This window comes from Manis pentadactyla, chromosome 3 (genome assembly GCF_030020395.1).
Source record: "Manis pentadactyla isolate mManPen7 chromosome 3, mManPen7.hap1, whole genome shotgun sequence".
In the NCBI taxonomy this organism is placed as follows: Eukaryota; Metazoa; Chordata; class Mammalia; order Pholidota; family Manidae; genus Manis; species Manis pentadactyla.
The window spans coordinates 77,571,830-77,599,317 of NC_080021.1; the positions used below are offsets into that span (position 1 = coordinate 77,571,830).

The window sequence follows — 27,488 nt, forward strand, 5'->3', positions numbered from 1 at the left end:
AAAGAGAATCATCACTGGCCTAGGGACAGGGCTGGTGCCCCTTACAAGGAGCCACGTTCTCCAAGCAAACCCTGTGCACAGGTTTAATGTCCGTTCCCATCTCAGGCCCACCTGCAGGTTCTCAGCCAGCAGCCTGGGGAATGCCCATGCTGCCTGCAGGGACCTTTGGGTTTTACGGACAAGAAACAGCTGCCTGTGCCAGTCAGACACTGTGAATACTGAGATTTAGTCTCTAGGTGCTGTTGGCATTTTGGGAAGGACAGTTCTTCACCACGTGGGGCTCTTCCGTATGTCACAACCTGTTCCCACCAAAGGCTCCAGTACACGGTGCCCCAGGGTTGTGTAGTATCTCCACACATTGATAAAAGCCCTGTGGGTGCAGGGGACCGCTGTCCCAGTTGAGAAGCACTGCCTGGGATGCTGTCCCTCTAAAGTCTCCTGACACCCGCCTGATGCACAAAGCTGCAGTTGGTCCATTGAAAAATCACATGCAAGGAAATGAGGTTGTCTGAAGCGAAGAAGAGCCCTTATGTTGCAGGGTGAGCTAGAACAGAAAGATCCTCACATGAAAAAGGGGGTAGTGACATTGATGATGATGAAGAGAGATGGTGGAGTAGGAGTCCCAGACCCTCATTCCTCCTCCCAGAGGCACTGATTCAACACACTACATGGGCACTTCCCTCTCTGAGATAGCCAGAAACCAATTACGAGCCCCCTGCACCCTGGGTTAACATGAAATCAGCAGCCCTGAAGCAAGTAGGGAAATCCGTTGCGCCCTTTCAGCAGAGCCCACCCACCCCCCGGCCCAGCACAGCACTGCGTGGTCGGGAGGAGACTCCCAGCTCCCACCTTCTCCCTGGGGAGGGAAGACAAGGCTGGATCCCACGTCCAGCATTCTGATTCTGGGGGCAGCTACATGAGGGACTGGCTTCTGGGTCACCCATCTTGGGGCACTGACAGGACCTGGCGTACTCTCGATGCTGGGGACCACTGCTGACAAGGAAGCCCTGGGCATCGTGCTGCTGCTCCAGAGGCCCTGTGGTACAGCAGACAGAGGCCAGTACAGCCAGCATCCTCAGGGCAAAGACAAGAGTGGAGGACGTGACGCAGAATTAACCATCACAATTTATGTGCAGCCAGCCTCAGAGCACCTACATATATGAAGCAAACACAGACTGAATTGAAAGGAGAAATTAACAGCAACACAATAATGGTAGGAGACGTCAGTGCCTCACTTTCAATAATGGATAGACCATCCAGACAGGAAATCAGTTAGGAAATGGGATTGAACAACACTGTAGAACAAATGGACCTAACAAACACATACAGAGCATTCCACCCGACAGCAGTAGAATATACATTCTTCTTAAATACACATAAACATTCTCCCGGATAAACCACGTGTTAGGTTACAAAATGAGTCTTAACAAATTTAAGAATATTGAAAAATCATCCCAAGTATCTCTTCCAACCACAATGAAATAAAACTAGAAATACATAGCAAAAGGAAAGTATGTAGAAATTAACACTCCTGAACAACTAATGGGTCAAAGAAGAAATATAAAGGGAAATTTAGAAAATAGCTCAAGACCAATGAAAACAGTATACCAAACTTACAGGAAGCAGCAAAAACAGTCCTAAGAGGGAAGTTCATAGTGACAAATGCTCAGAATTAAAAGAAAAGACAGATATCAAATGAAAAACCTACTTCTATACCTCCAGGACTGGAGAAAGAACAGTAAACGAAGCCCAAAGTCAGCAGAAGGATAGAAACAATGACTGGAGTAGTAAACCCCTTGAGGCTGCTCCCCCAACGTTCCCCTTGGGCGTGGAGCATGGGGGACACGCCAGGCAGGAGGAGGCCCAGGCCAGCAGGGGCTTTGCCCATGTTCTCAGTGTAACAGGGTTTGACATGCTTCTCTTCCCCTCATTGGAATTGTTTCCTTTTTTGTTAGGGCAAAATGGAGTATGTCTTTGAAATGGATGTTTCAGGAAAAGTGGAAGACGTTGTGGAGACGTTGCTTCAGGTAAGCCAGTGCCTCACTCAGGCATTCACTGGGTGGAGAATTCAAAGCAACTTAGGGCAAAAATGTGGGTTTTTTAGTTTATATTTATATATCTTACTGAAACCATCATCTCTTTTATAAATATGAAGCAGATCTACCTGAATATGTTGAGTTTGAAAAGTCTGTCTTAGTGAGAAGCCATAGATACATCAGATATTATCTTAACTGTTATAGAATGAGTGCTGTTTTTATTATTTCTGAGGAAATATCTCCATATCATCTGAGAGAAAAAATAAATTCATGTATATTTATAATATTGTAGCTTCACAGAGCTTCCTGCCTTGACAAGCTGGGAGACCAAACTGCAATGGTAAGAGTTTCTAAAGATCTGTGTCTTTCTTATGAATTAAATTGGGTTGATTTTTACTTATAAATACTTATAATCATTTTTTAAATGGTTCTGTTTTAATAGATAACAGCTATTTTACAGTCACGTTTGGCTAGGACATCATTTGACAAAAACAGGTAAGTCTGTAATGGTTTGTTTCCTGACTGTGAGAGCGGTGGGCATCTTCATGCAGAGAGACAAACCTGCCTTGTTCCATGTGTCTGAGACTGAAGGTGTCATCCTCTGTCTCACCCAAAACCTGCTTATTTTAGGGAACGGCCAGGCCTCAGGGCAGCAGCAGTGTCAGGGGCTTCTGTGGCTCTTCTCCCTCCTGACAGTCTCCAGGCAGAGAGGGTGCTGACTGAGGCTAAGATCCTTCTGGTCTGTCTGCTTCTGCCTTTTCACACGGGCATTGTCTCAGGTCCGGCTGCCCTCACCTCCACCCAGACACCATAACATGTTAGCCTCACGCCAGTCGTCCCTTCTCCATTCATTTAGGTCTTCTTGAATGTCTTCCTTACAATGCTCTTCGTAAAGGTCTTTCCTCTCTTGTGTTAGATTTATTTCCAGCACTTCGTGTTTTTCATGGCATTATAAATGATATACTAAAAATTTTCATTTTCTGTTTATTGCTGATATAGAATGCAATAGATTTTTGTGTATTCATTTTGTTTTCAGCAACCCTGCTAAACTTTGTGATCAATTCCTTTAACTTTCTTTGTAGATTCATTAATATACACCAAATCTTATGTATGATTTATTGCAGTCTCTATAGTCAATAAATAACATTTTCATTTTAGATTTTTATTTTAGACCTTTGCATTTGTAATCATTCTGGCTTAGGACAAAGTAGAAAGTGTTGGTTGAATAGATTTATTTGTGGATAATCATATACTAGGTTTTTGCTAGAAGCTCATGTTTACAAATGAGTTTAGTTTGTAATAGTCTGTTCTGTTGCTATCTTTGAGATTTGTGACCCTTACACTACATTTTAAAGTATTAAAGAACTTGCCAGTAAAGCTATCTGACCAATAATGTGTTTTTTGCATTTATTTTTATTTTCTTCTTTTTTTGTTTCATCTACATAGTATTAATTTTCTTTCCATTTTTATATTTGCAGGATATATTAGGTAAATGGATTGCTGGGGGAAGAACAGCTTCTTTTAGTTAAGAAAAGGAATAAGGATTACCTTCTTTTGACCTACTTAGAATGCATAATTTTTCTAACTAGTGATTTAGATTTCAGTCCTGGGCTTCAGCATGGCATTAATTTAACAAATGATTCATTATGAAAGTTTTGATTTATCCAGTCTCCAAAATGTTTAGGCTGAAGAATTTGGGGAGAAAATTTTTGCAGTGTAAAAAGACATTCCAGTATCATATACGTCCTCTAAAAGAACGGAAGTAGACTTTTGCTATAACAAGTTTTCATCATATTTCTGAGGACACAGTTTTTTATTGAGGAAATAAAAGATAATTGTATATATTTTCCCTACTGTTCATTCTGAAAATGTTCAAATCCTCACAAGTTGAATAATATAGTAAACACCGAAGCCCTATGAATCACCAGGCATTAATCTGTTAACATTGTGTCAAATTTGCTGTACTTCCTGCATGCTCATGCTCTTCTCTGCTTGCTCTGTGTGTGTGTGTGTACATGTATATATGATGTGTGCATATGTATAGTGTATATATGTATCATATAAGATGTATCAATTTTTTTCTGAACCATTTGAAAGTATATATTGCAAGACATCCTGACACTTCACCCATAACTACTTCAATGTGTATCTGTTGAAAGGATATTCTGACATTGCTCCACAGTGTTGTAGTACCCACATAGCATTAATTCCATAATACCATGTGGAATTGACTTAAAGTACCATATTCAAGTTTCCCTGTTTGTACCCCAAAATATCTTCTTTAAAAGACTTTGGACTAATTTTAGATTGAAAGAAAAGTAAATTTAGTACAGAGAGTTCTTTAAGCCCTTACCCTGTCTCCCCTGTTGTTGTATGTTTAGTGTGTTGATGCTTCCATCTTTGTGACTTTGGAATAGTTTGGTGTATTCCTAGTGATTTTGAGATACTGTTGAAATTTTATTTTCCATTTATTTGTTACTGGCATATAAAATGCAGTTCTTTTTTTTTTCACGTTGACCTTGTATCCTGTGACTTTTCCAAATTCACTCATGAGGCTTAGTGGGTTTTTTAGATTTCATAGAATTTTCTTTGTGTTTTCTTCTTTTTTCTTTATTTGTATTGTCAAGGATTTGCCAATTTTATTAACTTTTCCAAAGAACCAGCTTTTGCCTTTATTGATTTTTCTCCTTTTTGTTTTATATAAAACTGATTGCCATTATTAGATTTCTTTCCTTTGGCCTAATTTGGGTTTAACTTTTTCTAGCTTCTTATGAACAAAGTTTAGATCACTGATTAGACCTTCTTTTGTAACACAGGTAGTACTTAAACATAAATTTACCTGTAAGCACTGCCTCAGCTACATCTCACAAATTTTGAAGTTTTCATTATCATTCATATACAAGTATTTTTTAATTTCCTTTACCATTTCTTCTTTGACCCATGGATTATTTAGAAGTATATTGTTTAACCTCCACATATTTAGGGATTTTATTATTATTGTTATTGATTTCTACTTTAATACTACCTAAGTTCAGGGAATACATTCTATATGATTTCAGTCTTTCAGTATTTGTTGAAATTTGTTTTATGGCTTAGGATTTGGTATCTTGGTGAACAGATACTCCACTATGTACTTTCTTTTCTCCTTTTTTTTTTTTTCTTTTAATTAGGACATTTTTCATTGACCTGTATTCAGCTTTTTTGGACTTTTTTTCTCTGCTGTGTCCAGTCTGTGGTTAACCTAGTACAATTAAATCTTCATTTCTCTTATCCCAAATTTTGTTTCTAACATGTCCTTTGGGTTCTTTTTCATACTTTATATTTCTCTGATGAAATTCCCATTCTCTTCTCATGTGTTGTCTATCTTTAGAAAGGTCTTTTAGCATACTTACAATAGTTATCCTGAAGTCTTCTTATGATGGGATCTAGCATTTGGGTCCTCCTCTAGGGAATCTTTTCTCTCATGAGCATGGTTTATATTTCCTGTCTTCTTTGTGTTTCTTGTAATTCTTTTACTGTGTGCTCAATAGTTTGTTTTAAAAAGAACTGTGGAGACTGAACTCATTAATGTTTGCCTCCAGAAGTGGTTGTACCTACCCCTCATTCCATCAGGCTGCTTGTGCTGGGGGCTGTCAGTGCAACCTGTAACTGAGCTGGATAAAACTTTGTTGCAGCTATTGTTAAATTCAAGTCACCACTGCCTACAGTTCTTTTGACAGAGAGATCAAGACTTTCTTCAGCAGGGCTTGGGGTCTGAACACTTGAAGGATTCTGGAAATATGTTTGTGCTTCCCAACTGAGCTACCAGCTTTCAGAAGCAGGGGAGATTTGTCTCTGCTTTCCACCCCACTTGGCAGCAGTTTTGCATCTCTGCTTTCCAGTCCTGACTTGACTTTCTACATCACTGGAGATACGTCTTTATCCTGCAGCCCCTCCGCCCATCTATGATAAGTTACTCCTCCTCCTACTGATCAGCCATTGGGTCTGTTCATTTAGGTTTCTTCACATCTTGAGCTTTCTGATGGGCTTTTAAAAATAATGAGGCTCATGTAGCTTCTCTAGCTGCTTTTGTTGTTTGGGTGAGAGCTCTGAGTCCTTCACATCCTAACTGGAAGTGGAAGGCTGCCCCATTTGCTTTTGTCCTGTTACTTACAGAGGAGAACTATTTTTAACACAGTTATCTAACTAAGTAATTCCCTTAAAATATCAATGATTTGACTGTTTCCCTTCTAAATTTTTTTTTAATTATAAACACTTTTTTTTAGCTGGTTAAATAATTTAAGAGGGGCTGGTGGAGAAATCATCTCTGGTTTCACTGCAGTAAACCCACAAAAGAATATACTTTGGGACTGACATTCAAATAATTGTAATTATGTACTAATAGCCTTGTAAAATGTAATGTGAAATAAATACCTATGGCTGACTGCCTTATATGACTATAAATATAGTAGGTCTTAATGACACAATATAGAAAATTATGTTAATGTAAGAATAATTTCAAGGCCAGTTTGTCTTGGAAGAGTAAGAGTTCATCTAAAGGGTTACTGGGTGTTATTAACTTGCTGCTCTTCTCTTCTGTGATACTTACCTCAGCTATTTATTTTTAAAAACTTGAGTTTCCATTTTTATACCATTTAAAAGAATCAGTTTTATTTAAGCAACCAATTTATATTCCATTTTTCTTGTATGAAATGTAGCATTTATACAAACGTTATGCAAAGTCACAGTGTAGCTCCCTCAGGTTAAGTTAACCCAAGAAAGTAGATCAGTTTCTGACTTTTCTTGCTTTTGCCAAAAAATATATTCCCAGATTCCAAAGTGTTTCTGAAAAGCTGCACATGGAATGCAAAGCAGAAATGGTGACACCCCTGGTGACGAACCCTGGGCATGTGTGCATCACTGACACAAACCTGTATTTTCAACCTCTTAACGGGTATCCGGTGAGTGACAACAGCAGGGTCGGATGGAAAGCCCCATTAGCACTGGAGTGTTCATCTGTAAGCCCTCTTTCCTATGAACTTGATTTCACAATTACAGTGTTCTCACATTTTAGTGAGTATTTAAATTACTCCTCCTCCCCCTCCATCTGTGCATTGAACAGGCTCCCTGTGTAATCCAGACAAACTCACCCTTGTCTGAGGTCTTCTGATCTACTTACAGTCATTTTGGGGTCACTTACTCTCAGTGAAAAGAGACCCTGCCTCTCCTGATTTTAGTAAAGGGTCAGTAGAGGTTTGTACCTTTCTACTTGGGAGCAGATCTGGAAGAGACCAATGAAATACACTAAGATGAAGAAGAAGTGCATGTTTCTGTACATCTGGTTATATGTACACATACACTGGCATTTCTTGGTTTTACTTAATTGTAAACAAAATGAGCAGACTGAATCTTCCCCAAAGAGGCAGTATAAAATGGCCCTCTGCCAGCTGGTGCAGAGGCTTGCAGAGATGCCACAAATGGGTAGCAGTAGTGCTGCTATGATGGTGGAGACAATCTTCTGTTTCACAGTGGCCTTAGATCCATGAGGCCAGGAACTAAAGATAACTCAGATTTCTGCACTAAAACTTGTACCAAGATTTGTTGCTCCCTCTAGATCTGGTCCCTTTTTGGAGTGGTTTATCGTAATGCATTCTGATGGTGCAGTTGGACCATCTGGCAAGGCAGCATAAAGAACAGGAGTGTGTTTTGCCATGGGAGGGAGGCTGCATCCTCAAGGTGCTGCAGGCTGGCCAGTCCTCCTTCTGTCTCTAAAGCATCTGTAAGGATGAACACTTCTGAGTGAAAGATGGTGCTATAACAGTTCTTTCCACCAGGTGGCGCACACCCGCCAAGCCCTCCACCAGGCCCCCCTGCACATTGCTGATGGGCATTCTTTAGTGGGGTATTCAATTGGCTTGGCCACTGCTGTTACTGTTGCTTGAGTCAAAGACTTTTGAAACAATATCTGAGTATGTGCCATAGCTTCAGGACCCATAGCAGGAGCATTTATTTCTTCCCAAAACCCTGGGCTACCATCCCTGACTAGTGTCGAGGCAGCTGCCCCTGGTGCCCAGCCTGGCTCCTGCAGACTTCCTCCTGCTCACTTGGGAGGAAGAAGGTGGTTGTGTCACCTTTCAGCCATCTCACTGCCTTTTCTTGCCTTGTCCTTCTCTGACTAGCATTTTAAAGCCTGAAAGAAGCAAGAAAATTTTCCTACTCATAAAGAAAGAAAACATTTAGAGCTCCTGCTTTATACTATGGTTGTTTTTGAGCCTTAATGCACTATAGTTTTTAAAGAGGTAAATATGGGATTCCAAAAAAGATATGTATCAGCTCCAAGCAAACCATTGCTGTATAAAAAAGGTACCAAAATTCCTGACAGGTTATCTGTACCAATCATTTAATATTCCTTATCCCTCAACAACTTCACCACAACCTGAAGGACAAAGGAATCCCCTATTATTTGGGGAGTGCTGAGTGGGGGGGGGCAGGGGATTTGCCCAAGGTCACAGCTAGGGAAAAGGGCAGAGCGCGGGGTGAAGTGAGCTATGCCCATCTAACATGTCTCTCTCCAGCTGTTCCAGGAATACTGCTGGAACACAGGATTCGGTCATCAGTTTCCCCTCTCTGATACTTAAGGAAAGCGTCTAATTGTGTGGGTGTGTTGTTTGAGATTGTCTTTCTGCTTTTACAGAAACCCGTGGTCCAGATAACACTCCAGGATGTCCGCCGCATTTACAAGAGGAGGCACGGCCTCATGCCCGTGGTGAGTTCCAGCGGGGCTGCCCCCGGGTGGTTGATAGCCCTGTGTTCAGTGCATCCTCCGGTTTATTGACTAAGAAACACCTAGGGCACTTCTGAGAAGTGCTCGCATGTTGCACTTTAAGCAGAGGGACTGTGAGCCTTGCTGTTCTTTCGGAGGAGCTAAAAATTTGTGAAGGAATCACTGTTTTCTTTAGGTAAGAGGGCTGTTGTAAAAATGTTTTTGGCTCCAAGAGCAAGAGGGCTAGTGTGCCCTTGAGTCTCTCGCCCCAGTATTCTCAGAGTTTCTGGGTTGTACAGGGATGGTGTGTGCATGACCAAGCCAGTGCTACCTGCCACCCTGTTTACAGCAAGTAGATCTCTATGTGCCATTTGGGAGACACTCCAAAATTAATTCCGCAGTGTAGCTGTACTTTATATCCACAGTTAGAGGATATTAATTCAGCCTTCAGGCTTGGTGAGAGAATGACATGGATAAAGTAACCACTTCAAATCATATGGGCAGTTCTTCCCACTGAATAAGCATTATTCCCCCTGAGTAAGTATATGTCTATTCTTATGTTAGTCTTACATGCTTACTTTAGAAGCCAGTCTTCCACACAAGGTGTGACTCCAAGATGTTTGAATTTTACATTAGTATAAAGTCATTTGTTCTCCTTTGAATGTTAACCAATAACTTGGTGGCATTATGAAAGCATTGTGCTATTTTAAGCATCTCGTTGTGTTTTATATTTGTGAAGTTTAACTGTTTACCTGCCTATTTTACTTAAAAGACAAGGCTCCATGTCCAGTGCTAATAGAGGATTAGGAAGCAGGTACTATTAAAAATCTCCAAACCTTCCAAAGAAAGTGACACTGATTAAATGCCTCTGTGTCCTGTGATTAAAATTCGTATATAGTATTTCCTTTATCATCTCAATCCCTGTGAGGTAGATGATATAGAGATTGAAACTCCAAGAGTTACTCCCTCAATCATCTAAGTGGTAATGGTGAAAATCTAAGTGGTATTTGAATGAAAGACAGCTCTTGTGCCCTCATCCTTTGTCATTCCTGTCCTGTCTCAACCTTGCCAACACAGCATTCACAAAGCTCATAGTTTTCTTAATAATTTGCAACGTATTAAGTGAATGGGTTATTCAATTACCAGTTTGTTAGGTTGACATAATCATTATTTAATATATAAAAGAAAGCTAAACATTTGTGTTTGAAGAAGATACAGAAAGGTGTGGGCCAGCCAGTTTTGAATTTCAAAATAATAAATTCATAAATGCCGTTATCAATAAAAGTATTTAATACCTAGAGGGATTTTACAAAGTTTAGCTGAGATATCTAAATTGAATCAAATTTATAGCCAGATAATATGAATATAAGAGCTACAAATATAAAACATAGATGTTTAGTTGAAGAGCTTTTGTAACTATGTAACTATTGAGATTGCAAGATGAATATATTGCTATTTATTTTATTCTTTCCTTTGTGAATTTATAGGGCTTGGAAGTGTTTTGCACAGAAGATGATCTCTGTTCTGACATCTACCTAAAGTTCTATGAACCTCAAGATAGAGATGACCTCTATTTTTATATTGCCACCTATCTAGGTTTGGTGCTCACCCTTCATTATATCTATTTATATGGAAATAGTTCACTTTCTAAGTAACTAGGGATAGGAAATAAGAATAGAAAAATGCTGTATCCAATTACCTTTCTGTGGTTCTACTTCTTGTAACTATAGTTGGTAAAATGGCATTTTAAAAAAACTAAAGGAAATATAAATGAAATCTGGTAATAGTTCACTTCAATTATGTATTCTAAAAACTTTTGATAAACATATTTGAATTTTTTTGTGTTTTAACAATTCCTAAGTTGAACGGGTTATAAAGAATCCACCTAATTGTTTTTATGCCCAGTCATCATATCTTATATTAGTTTATCAAAACCAAGATTCAGAGACAGAGAGTTATCTAATCTTATGTTTGTGATCATTAATTATGGTCTTAATCACAATGCTCAAAAACAGTGCAAAAGGAATGCATAAACCTTCCATGCTCAATAGAATACTGTAGGACTCAATTTGTTTTTAATTAGTATTTCCTTAATCTTCCATGGGAAATGTGAATTTTTCCACCTTTATCAGATAATACCTATATTTTTCTTTTCAAGTGTAAACATATTCAGTTATATGGTTGAATTAAATTATTCTTGTTAATCAAGTTGCCAGCTACCTTGAATGGAATGATTTTTAAAAATAGATGCAGGGGTTTTAATAATACTATCTTAATTTTTTTTGCTATGCTAGTGTACAGTAAAACCATTTATGAGATGTACAGTGAAGTATTACCTTAGAAATGAAGTTTTCCCTCTAGGAAGAATAGTTTACTTTCAATAAGGAATTCATTTTGTTTTATAGTAGTTTAGATTTCATATTTTTTGTCTGTTCTGTCTAAATGCATAAGTATAGCTTTGGTACAAGTTTACTGTTGTCTCCTAACTCCTAACTTAATTTTTTCATTTTATTTTTTGACTGTAACAAGATTACAACAAAAAACTCAGCTTTCATGGTGAGTCGTAAAATCTCAAGTCAAAAAACTTGCCATGATCTAAAAAGTCTTGTCTCCTGTATAGCTTCCATTCTCTCTGAGTTATTCCTAAGATTCTTCAGACTTTCTCTGAGGTGTTTTGAGAATGGAAAATGAGGTGGATAAGAGTTTTTATTTTTTTAAGCCCTTTCCTAGTAGCAATTAGAGAAGAAACTTGGTAAAAGTAAAGAGGAATATATATTGAATTAATGCAGCCAATAAAAAGCTGAAAGCAAAATTTTCTGAACAAAATAGAATAGTTGACTCATTTTACACACTGGCAAAGAAAAGTTACCGTATGTGCTGCATAATCTGTGATTCCATTCTTCCTGAAGTATTTCTGAGGGTGGTCTTTCTGGTTCTTCTAGTTTGAGAAATCATGTCCTTTTTTCATCAAATAAAGTCTCTTATTTGTTTCTCCTTTAATAGTTTCTTTTCTTTTCCTTATTCCTCATATGCATAACTAATACATAGGCATTGACAAATTTATAGTAGTAATACCACTTCCAGATCTAAAAGAAAATTAAAACATTGATTATATTTTGATTTCATAGAAAATGGAGAAAATAAGCTTTTACAAATAGTCATGGCTTCTTAAAGTTGTTAAAACCCAAGCACATTTTTAAGGAGTCTTTGCTAATTATATATCGTCTACTATATATATATATATAGTAAATATTATATAGTGCCATGTAATATTTATATATTTGCTCCGTGCTTTCATATTTGTTTTATACCATATATTTAACATACATGATATCCCTTAAGTCATATATTTAATAATTTTCCCTCCTGGATATTGGAGATACTCATATTTAACAGAACAACTATTTGGTGAAAACAAATCAGCCAGCTTTTCTTTTTCTTTCTTTTTTGTTTTTATGTATTTTTTATACTTTTCTTTTTCTTAAAGTCTATTTTTTCAAAAAGGCATGAAAAGGTGTATATTTAAAGCATCTCGTTCTTACATGCAACTTAGAACTTGGCCAGCATCTGCTGAGCTCACTGGCGCCCTTTGTGGCCCTGTCCCCTCAGAGCATCACGTCGCCGAGCACAGCGCTGAGAGCTACATGCTACAGTGGCAGCGCGGGCATCTCTCCAACCGCCAGTACCTCCTGCACCTCAACAACCTGGCAGACCGCAGCTGCAATGACCTCTCACAGTACCCAGTGTTCCCATGGATAATAAACGACTACTGCAGCATAGAACTGGGTTAGTGCCCCAGAGCTGGGTTCCTAAGGGAGAGAATCAGTTACGTTTTAGAGTCGTGATATGTGAACAGATTAGAACCCATTTTGGTTTTATTACTAAAGATTGCCAATTTCCGTTCTAAGACACTGGGTAAGTGGTGTATAAATTAGATGTGCTTCAGATGTTTTCTTCACTGTCTCTTAAGAAATTTTTTTTTAATCCTAAAAAAGTACTCCCATACTTCTTGAAGGATATGCCCAGAAAATATGCATATGATTTTAAACAAGTTGTTATCATTACTACCTATAAGTACCACCTTTTGAAATACTTAAGTTTTTCACTTTGAAAATTACATCTCAGGTTATTGTATTATTTTGACATTCACATTAAAAAATGTGATTACCAAAAGTAATATCTGTTCATTACACAGCATTTAGAAAGTACTGAAATAGTCAGGGGACATAAAAATCATCAATAATTACATTCTGAGAGAGAACCATTTTAACTTAGTGTTATATATACTTCTCTCACAAATCATTTTAACAAAGATGTGATTTTATTTTATTTTATGATATTTTAAAATTATATATTGTGAACACTGAATTCCTTTTGACAGTTCATTAATTGAACCCTTGTACTTGAAAGAGGTAATAGTTTTCTAGGACTATGATAATTTTTTTCTCTGATAATGTTAAGGCTCCCAATTCTCAATTTATGCTATTATCACAGAATAATAATAATCACTGTAATTCAAATTTAAAAAGTAAGCCTTGGCAGAGGAGCTGAACAGAAAGTTCTCCAAAGAAGAAGTTCAGATGGCCCACAGGCACATGAAAAGATGCTCCACATTGCTAATCATCAGAGAAATGCAAATTAAAACCACAATGAGATATCACCTCACACCAGTTAGGATGGCCAACATCCAAAAGACAAACAACAACACATGCTGGCGAGGATGTGGAGAAAGGGCCTACACTGCTGGTGGGAATGTAAACTAGTTCAACCATTGTGGAAAGCAGTATAGAGGTTCCTCAAAAAACTCAAAATAGAAATACCATTTGACCCAGGAATTCCACTACTAGGAATTTACCCTAAGAATGCAGCAGCCCAGTTTGAAAAAGACATATGCACTCCTATGTTTATCGCAGCACTATTTACAATAGCCAAGAAATGGAAGCAACCTAAGTGTCCATCAGTAGATGAATGGATAAAGAAGATGTGGTACATATACACAATGGAATATTATTCAGCCATAAGAAGAAAACAAATCCCACCATTTGCAACAGCATGGATGGAGCTAGAGGGTATTATGCTCAGTGAAATAAGCTGGGCAGAGAAAGACAAGTGTCAAATGATTTCACTTATCTGTGGAGTATAACAACAAAGCAAAAACTGAAGGAACAAAACAGCAGCAGACTCACAGAACCCAAGAATGGACTAACAGTTACCAAAGGGAGAGGGACTGGGGAGGGTGGGTGGGAATGGAGAGATAAGGGGAAAATGGGGCATTACGATTAGCACACGTAATGTAAGGGGATTGGGGGACATGGGAAAGGCAGTATATACAGAGAAGACAAATAGTGATTCTATAGCATCTTACTACTGTGATGGACAGTGACTGTAATGGGGTATGTGGGGGGGACTTGATAATGGGGGAGTCTAGTAACCATAATATTCAAATAATTGTACATTAATGATACCAAATTAAAAAAATTTTTTTAAAGTAAGCCTTGGTAACAGAATAATGGCTTTTAAAATTTGTCTATTTTTTGTTGTTTTTTAGTTGGAATTATTTTATCAGTAGGTCTTTTTTTAAAAAAAGTCAAAACGATATTCAGGGCCTTTTCAGATTAGAGATACTACTCTTGAGTGACTGTTGCTAAATTAAAACTTGAAAACGCTAATCTTTACAGTTATATAAATAAATAACTGCTAAGAATACTATAATTCTAATGGATCTGTCTCGATTTTTTTAAACTATTTATTTTGTAGAAATTAATGTGTGCATGTTAATCAGTTCAGGGAGATAATGTTATTAAGTATAAACTTGTTTGATTTACTTCAACTAATTAAGTTTTTTAATTTTCTTTGTTTATATAGATTTGTCAAATCCAGAAACCTTCCGGGATCTTAGTAAGCCCGTCGGGGCCCTCAATAAGGAACGGCTGGAGAGACTGAAGGTATGTGGACTCTGGGATCCTTGGTCTTTAAGCAACTGTGCAAGCCATGGCCAGTAGTCTATAGTAACTGAAACTCGTTTGTCCAAGATTTAGACAAGATGTATCCAGAGTGACTAACGGCTCTCCATGTTTTTCCCTCCTCCCCTCTTTGCCCACTGCCTTCCCCACAAATTCAGCTGCTCACCATGAGCGGTGTTTTGCTTATAATTCAGGAAGAGGGAGGCTGACCTTATTTCAGGTTTACTGATTCTGATGAAGGTGTTCTCTGGTAATTATACAAGAGACACATAAAATCCCTTCCATTGGATCTAGCCCCCCAACATTGTTACTGCTGAGCCAAGAAAAACAGAACACTTGTCATTTGGAATGCTGCTTATTCACAGACTTTTCCCTCTCTTTTTTCTTTCTTTTTTCCTATTTACAAGAGAAATTAAGGAATATAGTGTATCTATGTCACAATTTCTTTTACTACTACTGAGTCAGTTACTCGTTTAGAGCCAACACTTAGCAGTATTTTTTTTCCCCATATATTATAGACACGCTACCAAGAAATGCCTGAGCCAAAGTTCATGTATGGCAGTCACTACTCTTCCCCAGGTTATGTGCTGTTTTATCTTGTTAGGATTGGTAAGATTCTTTATCATCCCTCCCAATTAAATGTTACTTTGCATGGATTTGTCAACGACTCAATGATCTCACTTAACTGATTATTCCCCTCTAGCGCCGGAGTACATGCTATGCCTACAGAATGGAAGATTCGATAATGCAGATAGAATGTTCAACAGGTTTGACACTAATGCCTCACTTACTATTTTTTAACCTTTCTAATATGTATGTACAGTATGTTTGTTTCTAAAAAACTAGATATAAACAAAAATGTAAAGAGATATAAAAAATCACTAATTGTTTTATTTATTCCTTCCAGGCGTTTTTAAGTCAAGTGTGAAAGAAGATACTTAAATACAGTTTTTTGCCCTGACTGTTGTAGCCTCATATTAGATCTTGAAGTTTTCCCCATATTGTTACATGTTCTTCAAAACAGTGATTTTTTAAAATTATTTTGTCACATCTTAACATATGCCCTTATTTACTTGAACTATTATATATAACTACCATTGGACATTTAGACTGTTTCCAATATTTTTTTATTCTAAATAATTTGTGAATTGAATACAGTTCCCTGTGTGTGCTCAAATAGGTTTCATACAGTAATATTTTCTTACCAAAAAAATAATCAGAAAATATAAAGAGTAAAATAAAGTTCACTTGGCATCCCACTTTACTGAGATAATATTATTGTTAATCTTTAGGTCTGTGTCTTTCCAATCTTCCTCTAAGCCCTACACATACTTATTTATAATTCCTTTTTGAAGTAAGCCATTAAAATAGTTGTGCTAATTTTTCAGTGTTTAAGCTCTTGCCTCCATCGGCCCTCCAATGAGGCAGTATGTTTGCGGAGGCTCATGGCGTGGACTTGGAGAATCCCCTCTGGGTCCATGTCCCGGCTCCATGCTCATTGCCTGTGTGAGCCCAAAGAGATTTTCTCTTCTGTGAAAAGGGAATATTCATATGCATGTTGAGAACCCTGAGTTAATGGGAGAAATGAGTTAATAATATAGGTGAAGTATAGAGACCTAAGTGCACAGAAAGTGTTCCCACACCCTAGACTGAAGTCAGCTGCATGTCTTTCATTTAGTATTGCAGAAACTTGGAGAAACTGTTTGGATGGTGCAACAGATTTTAAAGAGGTAAGCACTGAAGAAAGCTAACGAGTCACTAGGCTTAGGGTTTCTAGCTGCTTTAAAAAATGCTTGTTGCTCTTCTTTTATTTTTTTTCTGTCCTGACACTTTCAGTTGATTCCAGAATTCTATGGTGATGATGTCAGCTTTCTAGTCAATAGTCTGAAGCTGGATCTGGGAAAGAGACAAGGCGGGCAGATGGTTGATGACGTAGAACTTCCCCCTTGGGCGCAGAGTGAGTGCCACCTCAGAAGTACTGAATTATAGAAATTCTTTACCTCCTAGTGCAACTTCATATTGCTAATTATGTTGTGTAGATTTTTCAAAGTAACAGTATAAATGAGGTGATATTAGTCCTGTTCCAAATTAGAAGTATTCCACAGGCCTATGATGTAAAAACATGATATGTATTTGGGAGGCCTACATGTCACCAAAATGACTTTTTGCCCCCCACACCATCACCAAAATTTACATTTTATACGATGAAGAACAAACTCCTGAAGATACATGTACCTCTTGCCTATCCTAGAAGCTTTATCTACAAATGGGAAGACAAAAGAAATGGGAGAAAATAAAATGGAGACTGGGATGTTTTGATTGAGTCTCATCTAATAGGTCCCGAGGATTTTCTCAAGAAGAGCAGAGATGCATTGGAAAGCAATTATGTGTCCGAACACCTGCATGAGTGGATTGATCTAATATTTGGCTACAAGCAAAAAGGGAGTGATGCCGTGGGGGCCCATAATGGTAAGTAATAGCTACTGACACTTCATTCAGCATTTGATGGAAACAAGAGCAGCAAATCAAAACACATGAGGCCGAGCAGCCATGCTTATTTCCTCAGCAGAAGCCTCTTCTGTCAGCAGAGTGCACTTGCTCAGCAACCCCAGGTTAGATACTGAGTAACAGGAGGAACAATGATGTCACTATGATCCCATCGGCCTTTTCCTAATGTTTTCTAATTTTAGCATATACTCTTCATCCCACTGAATAATTTCAATTAAACCCAACCAGAATATGGTAGAACAGCAACCTCAGGTCCTGTGAAGAGCTCCAGAGTTTCTTTTTAATTGAGCGGAAAGAAGCCAGCAGTTTCAGTACCCCTCCTCTCCAGTTTCAGGTCTTACCTGCCTCCAGGCGTCTCAGCCCGGAGAGCAAGGACGCAGAGCAGGCAGCTCAAGCCTGACCCCTCACATGGCAGCATGAGTGATGTGTGCTTCCCCTGGGGAACTACTGCCGACTGAGAAATGCCCTGAGACAACAGATCGTCCCACTGCCACTTAGATTCTACTCAGCCAAAGAGGATAATTCAAATAGATATTTTCTGAAGTTGGATATTACTAGTCTGTTTTAAAGTGAAATCAGTTTCTTTGAATAAAAGTTTAAAGTTGTTGGGTTTTAAAAATTCTGTACAGAGTGTATATTATAACTAAACAGTACATCTTTCAATGATGTTTTACATTTCTTTTTTCAGTATTTCATCCCCTGACCTATGAAGGAGGTGTAGACTTGAACAGGTACTTATATGTCTATAACAAGTTTCTCCTTCAGCTACAAAATAACCTCTTTATGTAAATAATGGAAGTTTTACACTGAATTATACCTTGGCATTCACCATTATGTGAGTTGCTAAACCTCAGAAAACTATCTAAAGATCTGTAATAAGGTTTAGACAATCCTGGCACATAGTGATTGTAACTGTTTGAGGGTTAATGTCTCTTCTATTGATCTATAATATTTGAAATTCATGCTTTCAAGGATCTTGAACCTTACGGTTCACTACTTTATTTGTGTTCTGTCCTAAAGTATCAAGGATCCTGATGAGAAAGTAGCTATGCTAACCCAAATCTTAGAATTTGGGCAAACACCAAAACAGCTCTTTGTGACACCACACCCTCGAAGGATCACCCCAAAGTTTAAAAGTTTGTCACAGACCTCCAGTTACAATGCCTCTGCAGCAGATTCTCCAGGTAAATTTTCCAAAGAGAATGAATGTGAACACCTTTTGATTCTCTTTCCTGATTAAGATGTTTTTGAGGATTCTGAAGAGGATGTGAAACAGACTCCTGTGCTGCCTAGAGATGACTGTGCTTTGCTCTCATACTGCAGTTCTGCTGAACAAAAATAAGAAAGCTATTTTTATTGTTGTTTTGTTTGTTTTGAACTACTGACATTAAAGGAAATCAACTCACTTTTGTATTCTGGTAATTTAAAAGGAGACTCTGGCAGCATTCTTATCTGTTTATTATTAGTATTTGTTATGGTTCTCTTTCTCTTCTGTGGTTTTCCAAGCTGGTGTTTGATTCTTAGCTCGTCACTTTTTCCTGTTTATACGTCCTGGCCGTGGCTGCTTTAATGGTCACCTGCCACCTGCCCTGCTCTTCCCAGAAATGACTTCCTCCCTCCCTAGCTCTCCTTCCATAAACACATACAGATCTTGAATTCAAGGTGCTCTGTTTTCTTTATTTGATTCAACTTTTTTATTTAATCATTTCACAAATGTTTATGTAGTTATCTGTTCTGTGCCCAGGCAGATGCTGGTGCGAAACCGAGTTCACACCTGTTCTCATATCTAGTATTTGGAAAGGGAGGGGAGCATGCTCACCTTCATCCAGTTATCCATGTTTTATATTTCACATAAGACAGCCTCAAACCTATAGGCTCCCAGAAGGAGTCTGGCACTGTGTGGAACCTGGGGACAAAAGCACTGAATTTCTTACCTCCAGTTCTGCCATCTGTCCCAGGCACATTCAGGCTTCTTGGGCACACGCAGCTGAGCACTGTCACACTTTTAGGAAGAGTTCCCTGGAGTCACATGACCCGGGGTGGGCTTGGAGTGCCACTCTAAGGGGGAATGTACTGCGGGGTTAAGTCACAGGATCATCATGTGATGATGCCTCTCAAATCCTGCTCTGTTTAATCACCAGACTTGTTCCACTGTCTTGTGATTATTTTAAAAGGGTAATTGTTCCAGCCCTTCTTAAAACACGAGTGAGTGGGTTACTGAGCTTATCCTGCCCTCCAGGATCATTTGGAGTAGCTGATTGCATCTCTGCTTTCTCCCCTGCCCCAGAACCAAACCAAACTACCACCTTCTTAGGGAACTGTTAGGTTTATTTGTTTATTTTTTTAAGGTATTATTGATAAACACTCTTACGAAAGTTTCACATGAAAAACAATGTGGTTACTACATTTACCCTTATTATTGAGTCCCTCCCCATACCCAATTGTAGTCACTGTCCATCTGTGTAGTAAGATGCCACAGAGTCACTATTTGCCTTCTCTGTGCTACACTGTCTTCCCCGTGATCCCCCCAACACACCATGTGTGCCAATCATAATACTCCTCAGTACCCGTCTCCCTCCCTCTCCACCCACCCTCCCCTACTCCTCCCCTTTGGTAATGGCTAGTCCCTTCTTGGAGTCTGTGAGTCTGCTGCTGTTTTGTTCTTTCAGTTTTGCTTTGTTGTTATACTCCACAAATGAGGGAAATCTTGTCTTTCTCTGCCTGGCTTATTTCAGCATAATATCCCCCAGCTCCATCCATGTTGTTGCAAATGATAGGATTTGTTTCTTTCTTATGGCTGAATAGTATTCCATTGTGTATATGTACCACATCTTCTTCGTTCATCTACTGAAGAACACTTAGGTTGCTTCCATATCTTGGCTATTGTAAATAGTGCTGCAAAAAACATAGGGGTGTATATGTCTTTTTAAATCTGAGAACTTGTATTCTTTGGGTGAATTCCTAGGATTGGGATTCCCAGGTCAAATGGTATTTCTATTTTGAGTTTTTTGCAGAACCTCCATATTGCATTCCACAGTGGTTGAACTAATTTACATTCCCACCAGCAGTGTAGGAGGTTCCCCTTTCTCCACATCTTCACCAGCATTTGTTGTTCTTAGTCTTTTCGATGCTGGCGATCTTAACTGGTGTGAGGTGATACCTCATTGTGGTTTTAATTTGCATTTCCCTGATGATTAGCGGTGTGGAGCATCTTTTCATGTGCCTATTGGCCATCTGAATTTCTTCTTTGGAGAATTGTCTGTTCCTATCCTCCACCCATTTTTTTAATCAGGTTATTTGCTTTGTGGGTGTTGAGATGTGTGAGTTCTTTATATATTTTGAATGTCAACCCCTTGTTGGCTATGTTGTTTACAAATATATTCTCCCACACTGTAGGATATCTTTTTGTTCTGCAAATGGTGTCCTTTGCTGTACAGAAGCTTTTTAGTTTGATGTAGTCCCATGTGTTCATTTTTGCTTTTGTTTCCTTGATCAAGGAGATGCGTTCAGGATAAAGTTGCTCATGCTTATATTCCGGAGATTTTTGCCTATGTTGTCTTCTAGGGAACTGTTAGGTTTTTGCAAAGATTACTAACAAGGAAATGGTTACTGATCCTGTGTTTCCTGAAGTTCCACCTTAGGGTCCAACTGAAAATTTTGCAAACATTGATTAAAGTATTAAAAACTCTAGTATCAAAGAGACTTTTTAATCTTTCTCCAAATGATTTTTATTTAGATATCTGATTATTTTTCCTTGACTAATACAGAGCTATCTAACAAGTACATTCAAAGCTGTTTTATTTGGGTGGGGCATTTTGTGTTCTTGGTTGTTTGACTGTAATAGAAAAATGTTGTGAGTCTGATGCTTGTCAGTAATCTAGTTGACTCACTCAGCGACAATTTAATGTAGTCTCTCCAGGTGAAGAGTCTTTTGAGGATCTTACCGAAGAAAGCAAAACCCTGGCCTGGAATAACATCACCAAACTGCAGTTACACGAGCAATATAAAATCCACAAAGAGTAAGAACGTTTCTGTGCTGTCCTTGCAGAAGCTGGGGTCTTGGCCTGGGGTGAAACCCTTTTCAGCTGAGTTGGGGTGGGAAGTTCTCTTTTGATGTTGTCTGGGTTGTTTTTCTCTCCCCAGAATGTCTGGAGTGATCAGCCCTCTGAGGTCAGCATGACAGGGATGTTTGGCACAAAACAGATCTATGTCAGCTCTGCATCTTTTCATTTCTGCAGTGGGTCTTTCTAGAGCATGAGATTGGGAGGGGGGTGTCTGTGCACAGCAGGTGGTGATGTGCCTCTCAAATTGGGATTCAGGGCCCTCGAGTCTTTGATGGCATGAAACATGGTGTATCATCCCTAAATGTTGAATTAACTGATATTGTAGGGGAAATGCATATTTTAAAAAAATAAGCATGTATGTATGTATGTATATATATATATAGAGAGAGAGAGAAAGAGAGGGAATACATTGCAAAGTGCACAGGAATTTTAAAAATAATACCTATACTTCCACAAATTGGGCTTGCCATTAGACCCAGACGGGTTGTACATATTCATTGTCTTTTGCCATTGAAGATACTCATGTACTTTGCTAGAAAGGCTTGGCAAGCACTGACTTTGCCTGATCCATCCTGATAAAGATAAGAAATTCCAGGCCCAGAATCAGGCCAACTGTCCTGCTCCATGGCCGCAGATATCCTGTCTGACATTTTGGTATCAGGTATGCCATTGGTCCTGAATGCAACTGAACATCCCAGTCTACTTCAGATCAGTGCTTCCAAATCAGAGCACGGCCTTCTGAAATGCACACCTTATTCATTGCAATAATGACTTCCCTTTTCCCAGTTTCTCTAAGTAGTATAGATAGGGGCCTTGTCATCCAAAGCAGTGACCTTTAAGGAGTCACACCAGAGCCAGACAATGGTTTTGTCATTGAACGCATGCTGGCTAAATTTGATTTAGTAATGAAACAAGCCAAGTGATTGTGAAGGTTCAGTGAATCTGCTGATGGCCACCTAAGGTGGAACTGAAGAAGCATCATTACTAGGGCCCCAGTTGTCAGAAATGTGTTTTCAGCTTTGAATATGGCAGCTTGGGAAGGTGAGAGTGGGTGTGTTTTCTAGGGGGTGGCATTGCCAAGGCAGAACTAGAAGTCACCCAGCGAGGATGTGGTATTGGCAGGTATGATGTGGGACAGATCCTGCAGACAAGCTGTGAAGAAAAAATTACAGAAACTTGGTGAAATTAAATCAAGGACTTGAAAGAGAAGGATGTCCTAGCATGTGGTTGATAGTAATTTGTAAAACTTTGGTTTTAAACAGGGCAGTGACTGGAATAGCTGTCTCTGGCAATGGGTCCTCCGTCTTTACAACCTCACAAGGTATGTTCCCTTCCTGAAAAGGGGTTGACCTATAGTCATGAAGCATCTGAGTTTCCTGACTCTCAGCCAAACACTGTTCCGGTGTGTGCTGCCTCCATGTAAAATAAATTTTGAGCAATTCATTTGTGGTAAAGCACATAAAATTCCACTGTAGTTTTCCAGAAACAATAGTGAAAAGTACCGTTCTTTGCTGATCAAGTTCCCCAAGATGTCAGGGCTGGGGCAGAAAGAGCCTATTTTCTATATCAGGGCTAGAGGGGACCCTTTGCCACCATGAGAGGGGTCCACCTGCTGCCGAAGGGCCCGGGGCACCCAGGACAGGCACGTTGAGTAGGTGGAAATGCAGATTTGCTGGTAGTTCTTCATTTTTGTCACTCAATGTATACTTCACTGTTTGTTGCAGCATTTAGTTCAAACTCTAATTCATACTTCATGAATGTGCTTGCATGTAATCAAAGTTAGGAAGAACTCCTGCAGTGGCTAGTGGATGTGGCTTGTAACCGTATTACAGCGATCCATTCAAATTATACTATTTTGATCTAAAAAAGGCTCAGCATAAAGCATCTCCTGCTATACACACCATTGCTTTTCTCTACTGTCTACACAATATGTAACTAATTAAAGCATGTCTTGTCCCTGCTATGTTCAAAGTATGTGACATGCTCTCTGCAAGGTATCATCATGAAAGGGGTATTTAATATCTTAGCTATCCTGCTTAAGTTTTATGACAACTGGCTTTGACACAGTTAGTAGCTGCCTTTTTTGAGACTACTTGTTTTTTACTCTTTACCATAGGAAATTATATTTTTCTTTCATTTAGTTTAGAAATGGTGCTGTCCAGCTGAACACTTCCAGGTAGATCAGGGTAACTATTCTCAGATTCTTTGATCACGGTTTGTTATCCATAGCATGTTAATTCCGTTCTCTTTCAAATGGTGAAAGAGAATGATCTCATATTTCAGGAGAGATTTTCCCACAGAGCATAGAAAATGATTCTGCGGTAGGCCAAAGGGCGTTGACACACAGTTACACGCTGGGCCTTGTTGGGGTCGCCCAGGTGGTGCTTGGAGAGAAGGAAACAATTCATGTTCTGCCAGGATCCTACCTGCTAGGTTTGCCAACACTGTAACATAAGACAAAATGCTTTATCTTAAAGCCTGTGTTGTTGGCTGGATTTGTCTGATGTGGTTTGTTAAATCCACTAGCTCATTGTGCTTGTGTGACCTGGTCAACCATGAGTTTTAGGAGCTTCAAGGCTTGAAAGCTCTGAGGCTTATGAAGCATTATATCACTTCTTGGTGAATTTGCCAAATAAAGCAGAGAGGTTGTTGAAATCAAAATTCTTGTTTCTTCTGTTTGTTTTTTCTCATTCTTAGTAATTCACATTTCTAATCTGTTTCTTTTCACCCTAAAGTGACATTTCTCCCTCAAACACACAGTGTATGTTCAGGCCTGTGGGCATTCACCGCTCCCACCACCTAGGAGGCGCTCTCAACAGCAGCCTTTGACATCACCATATCTAAGATAGGAAGGGAATCTCTGATGTCCAGAAAAGTATCTTTACACACAGGATGGCTGATGGTTTTCTATCCAAATTAATAAGTTTAAATAGACTCGAGTATGCAAATTGCCTAATAGAAAGGGTATTCTTTAGAATCAAGAGCAAGGTAGGACTATCAGAGTTAATTATGTCCCTCAGGGAAGAGTTCCGGTTACACTGTGTTCATTCTTTTGTTTTTGTTTTCAGGCTTATGCTGGAGAATATTTGAACACTTGTGTTTCTAAAGTCTTAGGACTTCTGGGTTGGTGGTGCAGAAAATTAAGTTGGAATATTACATTTTACTTACAGAAGAAATTATTTAAAGCTCATTCTGACCTTTTATCATGTTGTATGTTTACAAATTAAGAAATATATTATTACATATTACAAATATGGGATGTTTAGAGTACATTATAATTTGTGAGGCTTGGTTTTTAAGACATCCTTTTGGTATACTTTGTTTTTATATCGTTAATGTAAAATTACTTTAACAACATTATGGTTACTAGACTCCCCCTATTATCAAGTCTCCCCACATACCCCATTACACTGTCCATCAGCATAGTAAGATGCTGTAGAATCATTTACTTGTCTTCTCTGTATATAATGCCTTTCCCGTGTCCCCCCGCCCCCCGCATTATGTGTGCTAATTGTAATGTACCTTTTTCCCCCTTACCCCTCCCTTCCCACTCATCCTCCCCAGTCCCTTTCCCTTTGGTAACTGTTAGTCCATTCTTGGGTTGTGTGAGTCTGCTGCTGTTTTGATCCTTCAGTTTTTGCTTTGTTATACTCCACAGATAAGTGAAATCATCTGATACTTGTCTTTCTCCGCCTGGCTTATTTCACGGAGCACAAAGCATAATACCCTCTAGCTCCATCCATGTTATTCCAAATGGTAGGATTTGTTTTCTTCTTATGGCTGAATAATATTCCATTGTGTATATGTACCACATCTTCTTTATCCATTCATTTACTGATGGACACTTAGGTTGCTTCCATTTCTTGGCTACTGTAAATAGTGCTGTGATAAACATAGGAATGCATATGTCTTTTTCAAACTGGGCTGCTGCATTCTTAGGGGAAATTCCTAGAAGTGGAATTCCTGGGTCAAATGGTATTTCTATTTTGAGTTTTTTGAGGAACCTCTATACTGCTTTCCACAATGGTTGAACTAGTTTACATTCCCACCAGCAGTGTAGGCCCTTTCTCCACATCCTCGCCAGCATGTGTTGTTGTTTGTCTTTTGGATGTTGGCCATCCTAACTGGTGTGAGGTGATATCTCATTGTGGTTTTAATTTGCATTTCTCTGATGATTAGCAATGTGGAGCATCTTTTCATGTGCCTGTGGGCCATCTGAATTTGGAGAAGTGTCTGTTCAGATCCTGTGCCCATTTTTTAATTGGATTATTTGCTTTTTGTTTGTTGAGGTGCCTGAGCTCTTTATATAATTTGGATGTCAACCCCTTATCAGATATGTCATTTATGAATATAATCTCCCATACTGTAGGATGTCTTTTTGTTCTACTGGCGGTGTCCTTTGCTATACAGAAGCTTTTTATTTTGATATAGTCCCACTTGTTCATTTTTGCTTTTGTTTCCCTTGCCCAGGGAGATATGTTCATGAAGTTGCTCATGTTTATGTCCAAGACATTTTTGCCTATATTTTTTTCTAAGAATGTTATGGTTTCATGACTTATATTCAGGTCTTTGATCCATTTTGAGTTTATTTTTGTGTATGGGGTTAGACAATGATCCAGTTTCATTCTCTTACATGTAGCTGTCCAGTTTGCCAACACCAGCTGTTGAAGAGACTGTCATTTCCCCATTGTATGTCCATGGCTCCTTTATCGTATATTAATTGACCATATTTGCTTGTGTTTGGCATACTTTTGTTGGTTTGTTTGTTTGTTTCTTGGCATTTTCTGCCAATATTTATTTATTAATTTATTGTTTTTTATTAAGGTATGATTGATATACACTATTATGAAGGTTCCACATGAAAAAACAATGTGGTTACTACATTCACCCTTATTTTCAAGTCCCCACCCATACCCCAATGCAGTCACTGTCCATTAGTGCAGCAAGATGCCACAGATCCACTGTGTGCCTTGTCTGTGCTACACTGTTCTCCCCGTGATCCCCCACACCATGTATACTAAACATAATACCCCTCAATCCCATTCTCCCTCCCCACCCGTCCTCCCACACCCCTCCCCTTTGGTAACCACTAGTTCATTCTTGGAGTCTGAGTCTGTTGTTTTGTTCCTTCAGTTTTGCTTCATTGTTATACTCCACAAATGAGGGAAATCATTTGGCATTTCCACCTGGCTTATTTCACTGAGCATAATATTCTCCAGCTCCATCCATGTTGTTGCAAATTGTAGGATTTGTTTCTTTCCTATAGCCGAATAGTATTCCATTGTGTATATGTACCACATCTTCTTTATCCATTCATTACTGATGAATATTTCTATGTCAACCATCCTTACTTGTGTGAGGTGATACCTCATTGTGGTTTTAATTTGCATTTCCCTGATGATTAGTGATGAGGAGCATCTTTTCATGTGTCTGTTGGCCATCTGAATTTCTTCTTTGGAGAAGTGTCTCTTCATATCCTCTGCCCATTTGTTAATCGGGTTATTTGCTTTTTGGGTATTGAGGTGTGTAAGTTCTTTATATATTTTGGATTTGGGGTGTAAAGTTCTGTAGATGTCTGTTAGGTACACCTGTTCTAATGTGTTGTTCAGTGCCTCTGTGTCCTTCCTTATTTTCTTTCAGGTTGATGTGTCCTTCAGAGTGAGTGGAGTGTTGAAGTCTCCTAGAATGAATGCATTACATTCTATTTCCCCTTTTATTTCAGTTAGTATTTGTTTCACATATGTAGGTGCCCCTGTGTTGGGAGCATAGATAATTATAATGGTTATACCTTCTTGTTGGATTGACCCCTTTATCATTATGTAATGTCCTTCTTTGTCTCTTGTGACTTTTTTGTTTTGAAGTCTGTTTTGTCTGATACAAGTACTGCAACTCCTGCTTTTTTCTATTAGTTCAATGAAGTATCTTTTTCCATCCCTTCACTTTTAGTCTGTGTATGTCTTTGGGTTTAGAGTGAGTCTCTTATAGGCAGCATATAGATTGGTCTTGTTTTTTTTATCCATTCAGTGACTCTTTGTCTTTTGATTGGTGCATTCAGTCCATTTACATTTAGGCTGATTATCAATAGGTATGTACTTACTGCCATTGCAGACTTTAGATTCATGGTTACCAATGGTTCAAGGTTAACTTCCTTACTATCCAAGAGTCTAACTTAACT

At 38.7% G+C, this 27,488-nt stretch overlaps 2 protein-coding genes across 6 annotated transcripts in view; one reads left to right on the top strand and one right to left on the bottom strand.

Annotated features, from left to right (window-relative positions):
* Positions 1-27,488, top strand: part of NSMAF (neutral sphingomyelinase activation associated factor) — a 72,455-nt gene that overhangs the window by 28,961 nt on the left and 16,006 nt on the right. For 2 of the 3 annotated variants that reach the window (XM_036907559.2, XM_036907558.2), the window contains exons 7-23: positions 1,956-2,027; positions 2,329-2,376; positions 2,479-2,531; positions 6,847-6,976; positions 8,710-8,781; positions 10,266-10,374; positions 12,388-12,564; positions 14,644-14,723; positions 15,260-15,350; positions 15,445-15,508; positions 16,420-16,471; positions 16,578-16,698; positions 17,079-17,210; positions 17,938-17,980; positions 18,270-18,433; positions 21,160-21,268; positions 22,576-22,634. In XM_036907559.2, the coding sequence (XP_036763454.2) occupies positions 1,956-2,027; positions 2,329-2,376; positions 2,479-2,531; positions 6,847-6,976; positions 8,710-8,781; positions 10,266-10,374; positions 12,388-12,564; positions 14,644-14,723; positions 15,260-15,350; positions 15,445-15,508; positions 16,420-16,471; positions 16,578-16,698; positions 17,079-17,210; positions 17,938-17,980; positions 18,270-18,433; positions 21,160-21,268; positions 22,576-22,634 (1,576 nt within the window). The remainder of the gene's footprint in view (positions 1-1,955; positions 2,028-2,328; positions 2,377-2,478; positions 2,532-6,846; positions 6,977-8,709; positions 8,782-10,265; positions 10,375-12,387; positions 12,565-14,643; positions 14,724-15,259; positions 15,351-15,444; positions 15,509-16,419; positions 16,472-16,577; positions 16,699-17,078; positions 17,211-17,937; positions 17,981-18,269; positions 18,434-21,159; positions 21,269-22,575; positions 22,635-27,488) is intronic. The other variant, XM_036907557.2, reaches the window with a different exon arrangement.
* The window catches only part of SDCBP (syndecan binding protein), a 61,517-nt gene continuing 44,875 nt past the window's right edge, over positions 10,847-27,488 (bottom strand). For 2 of the 3 annotated variants that reach the window (XM_036907561.2, XM_036907560.2), the window contains exon 9: positions 19,232-19,307. In XM_036907561.2, the coding sequence (XP_036763456.1) occupies positions 19,247-19,307 (61 nt within the window). In that variant the 3' untranslated portion in view covers positions 19,232-19,246. Of the gene's footprint in view, positions 11,865-19,231; positions 19,308-27,488 lie in introns of those variants that run through there. The other variant, XM_057498043.1, reaches the window with a different exon arrangement.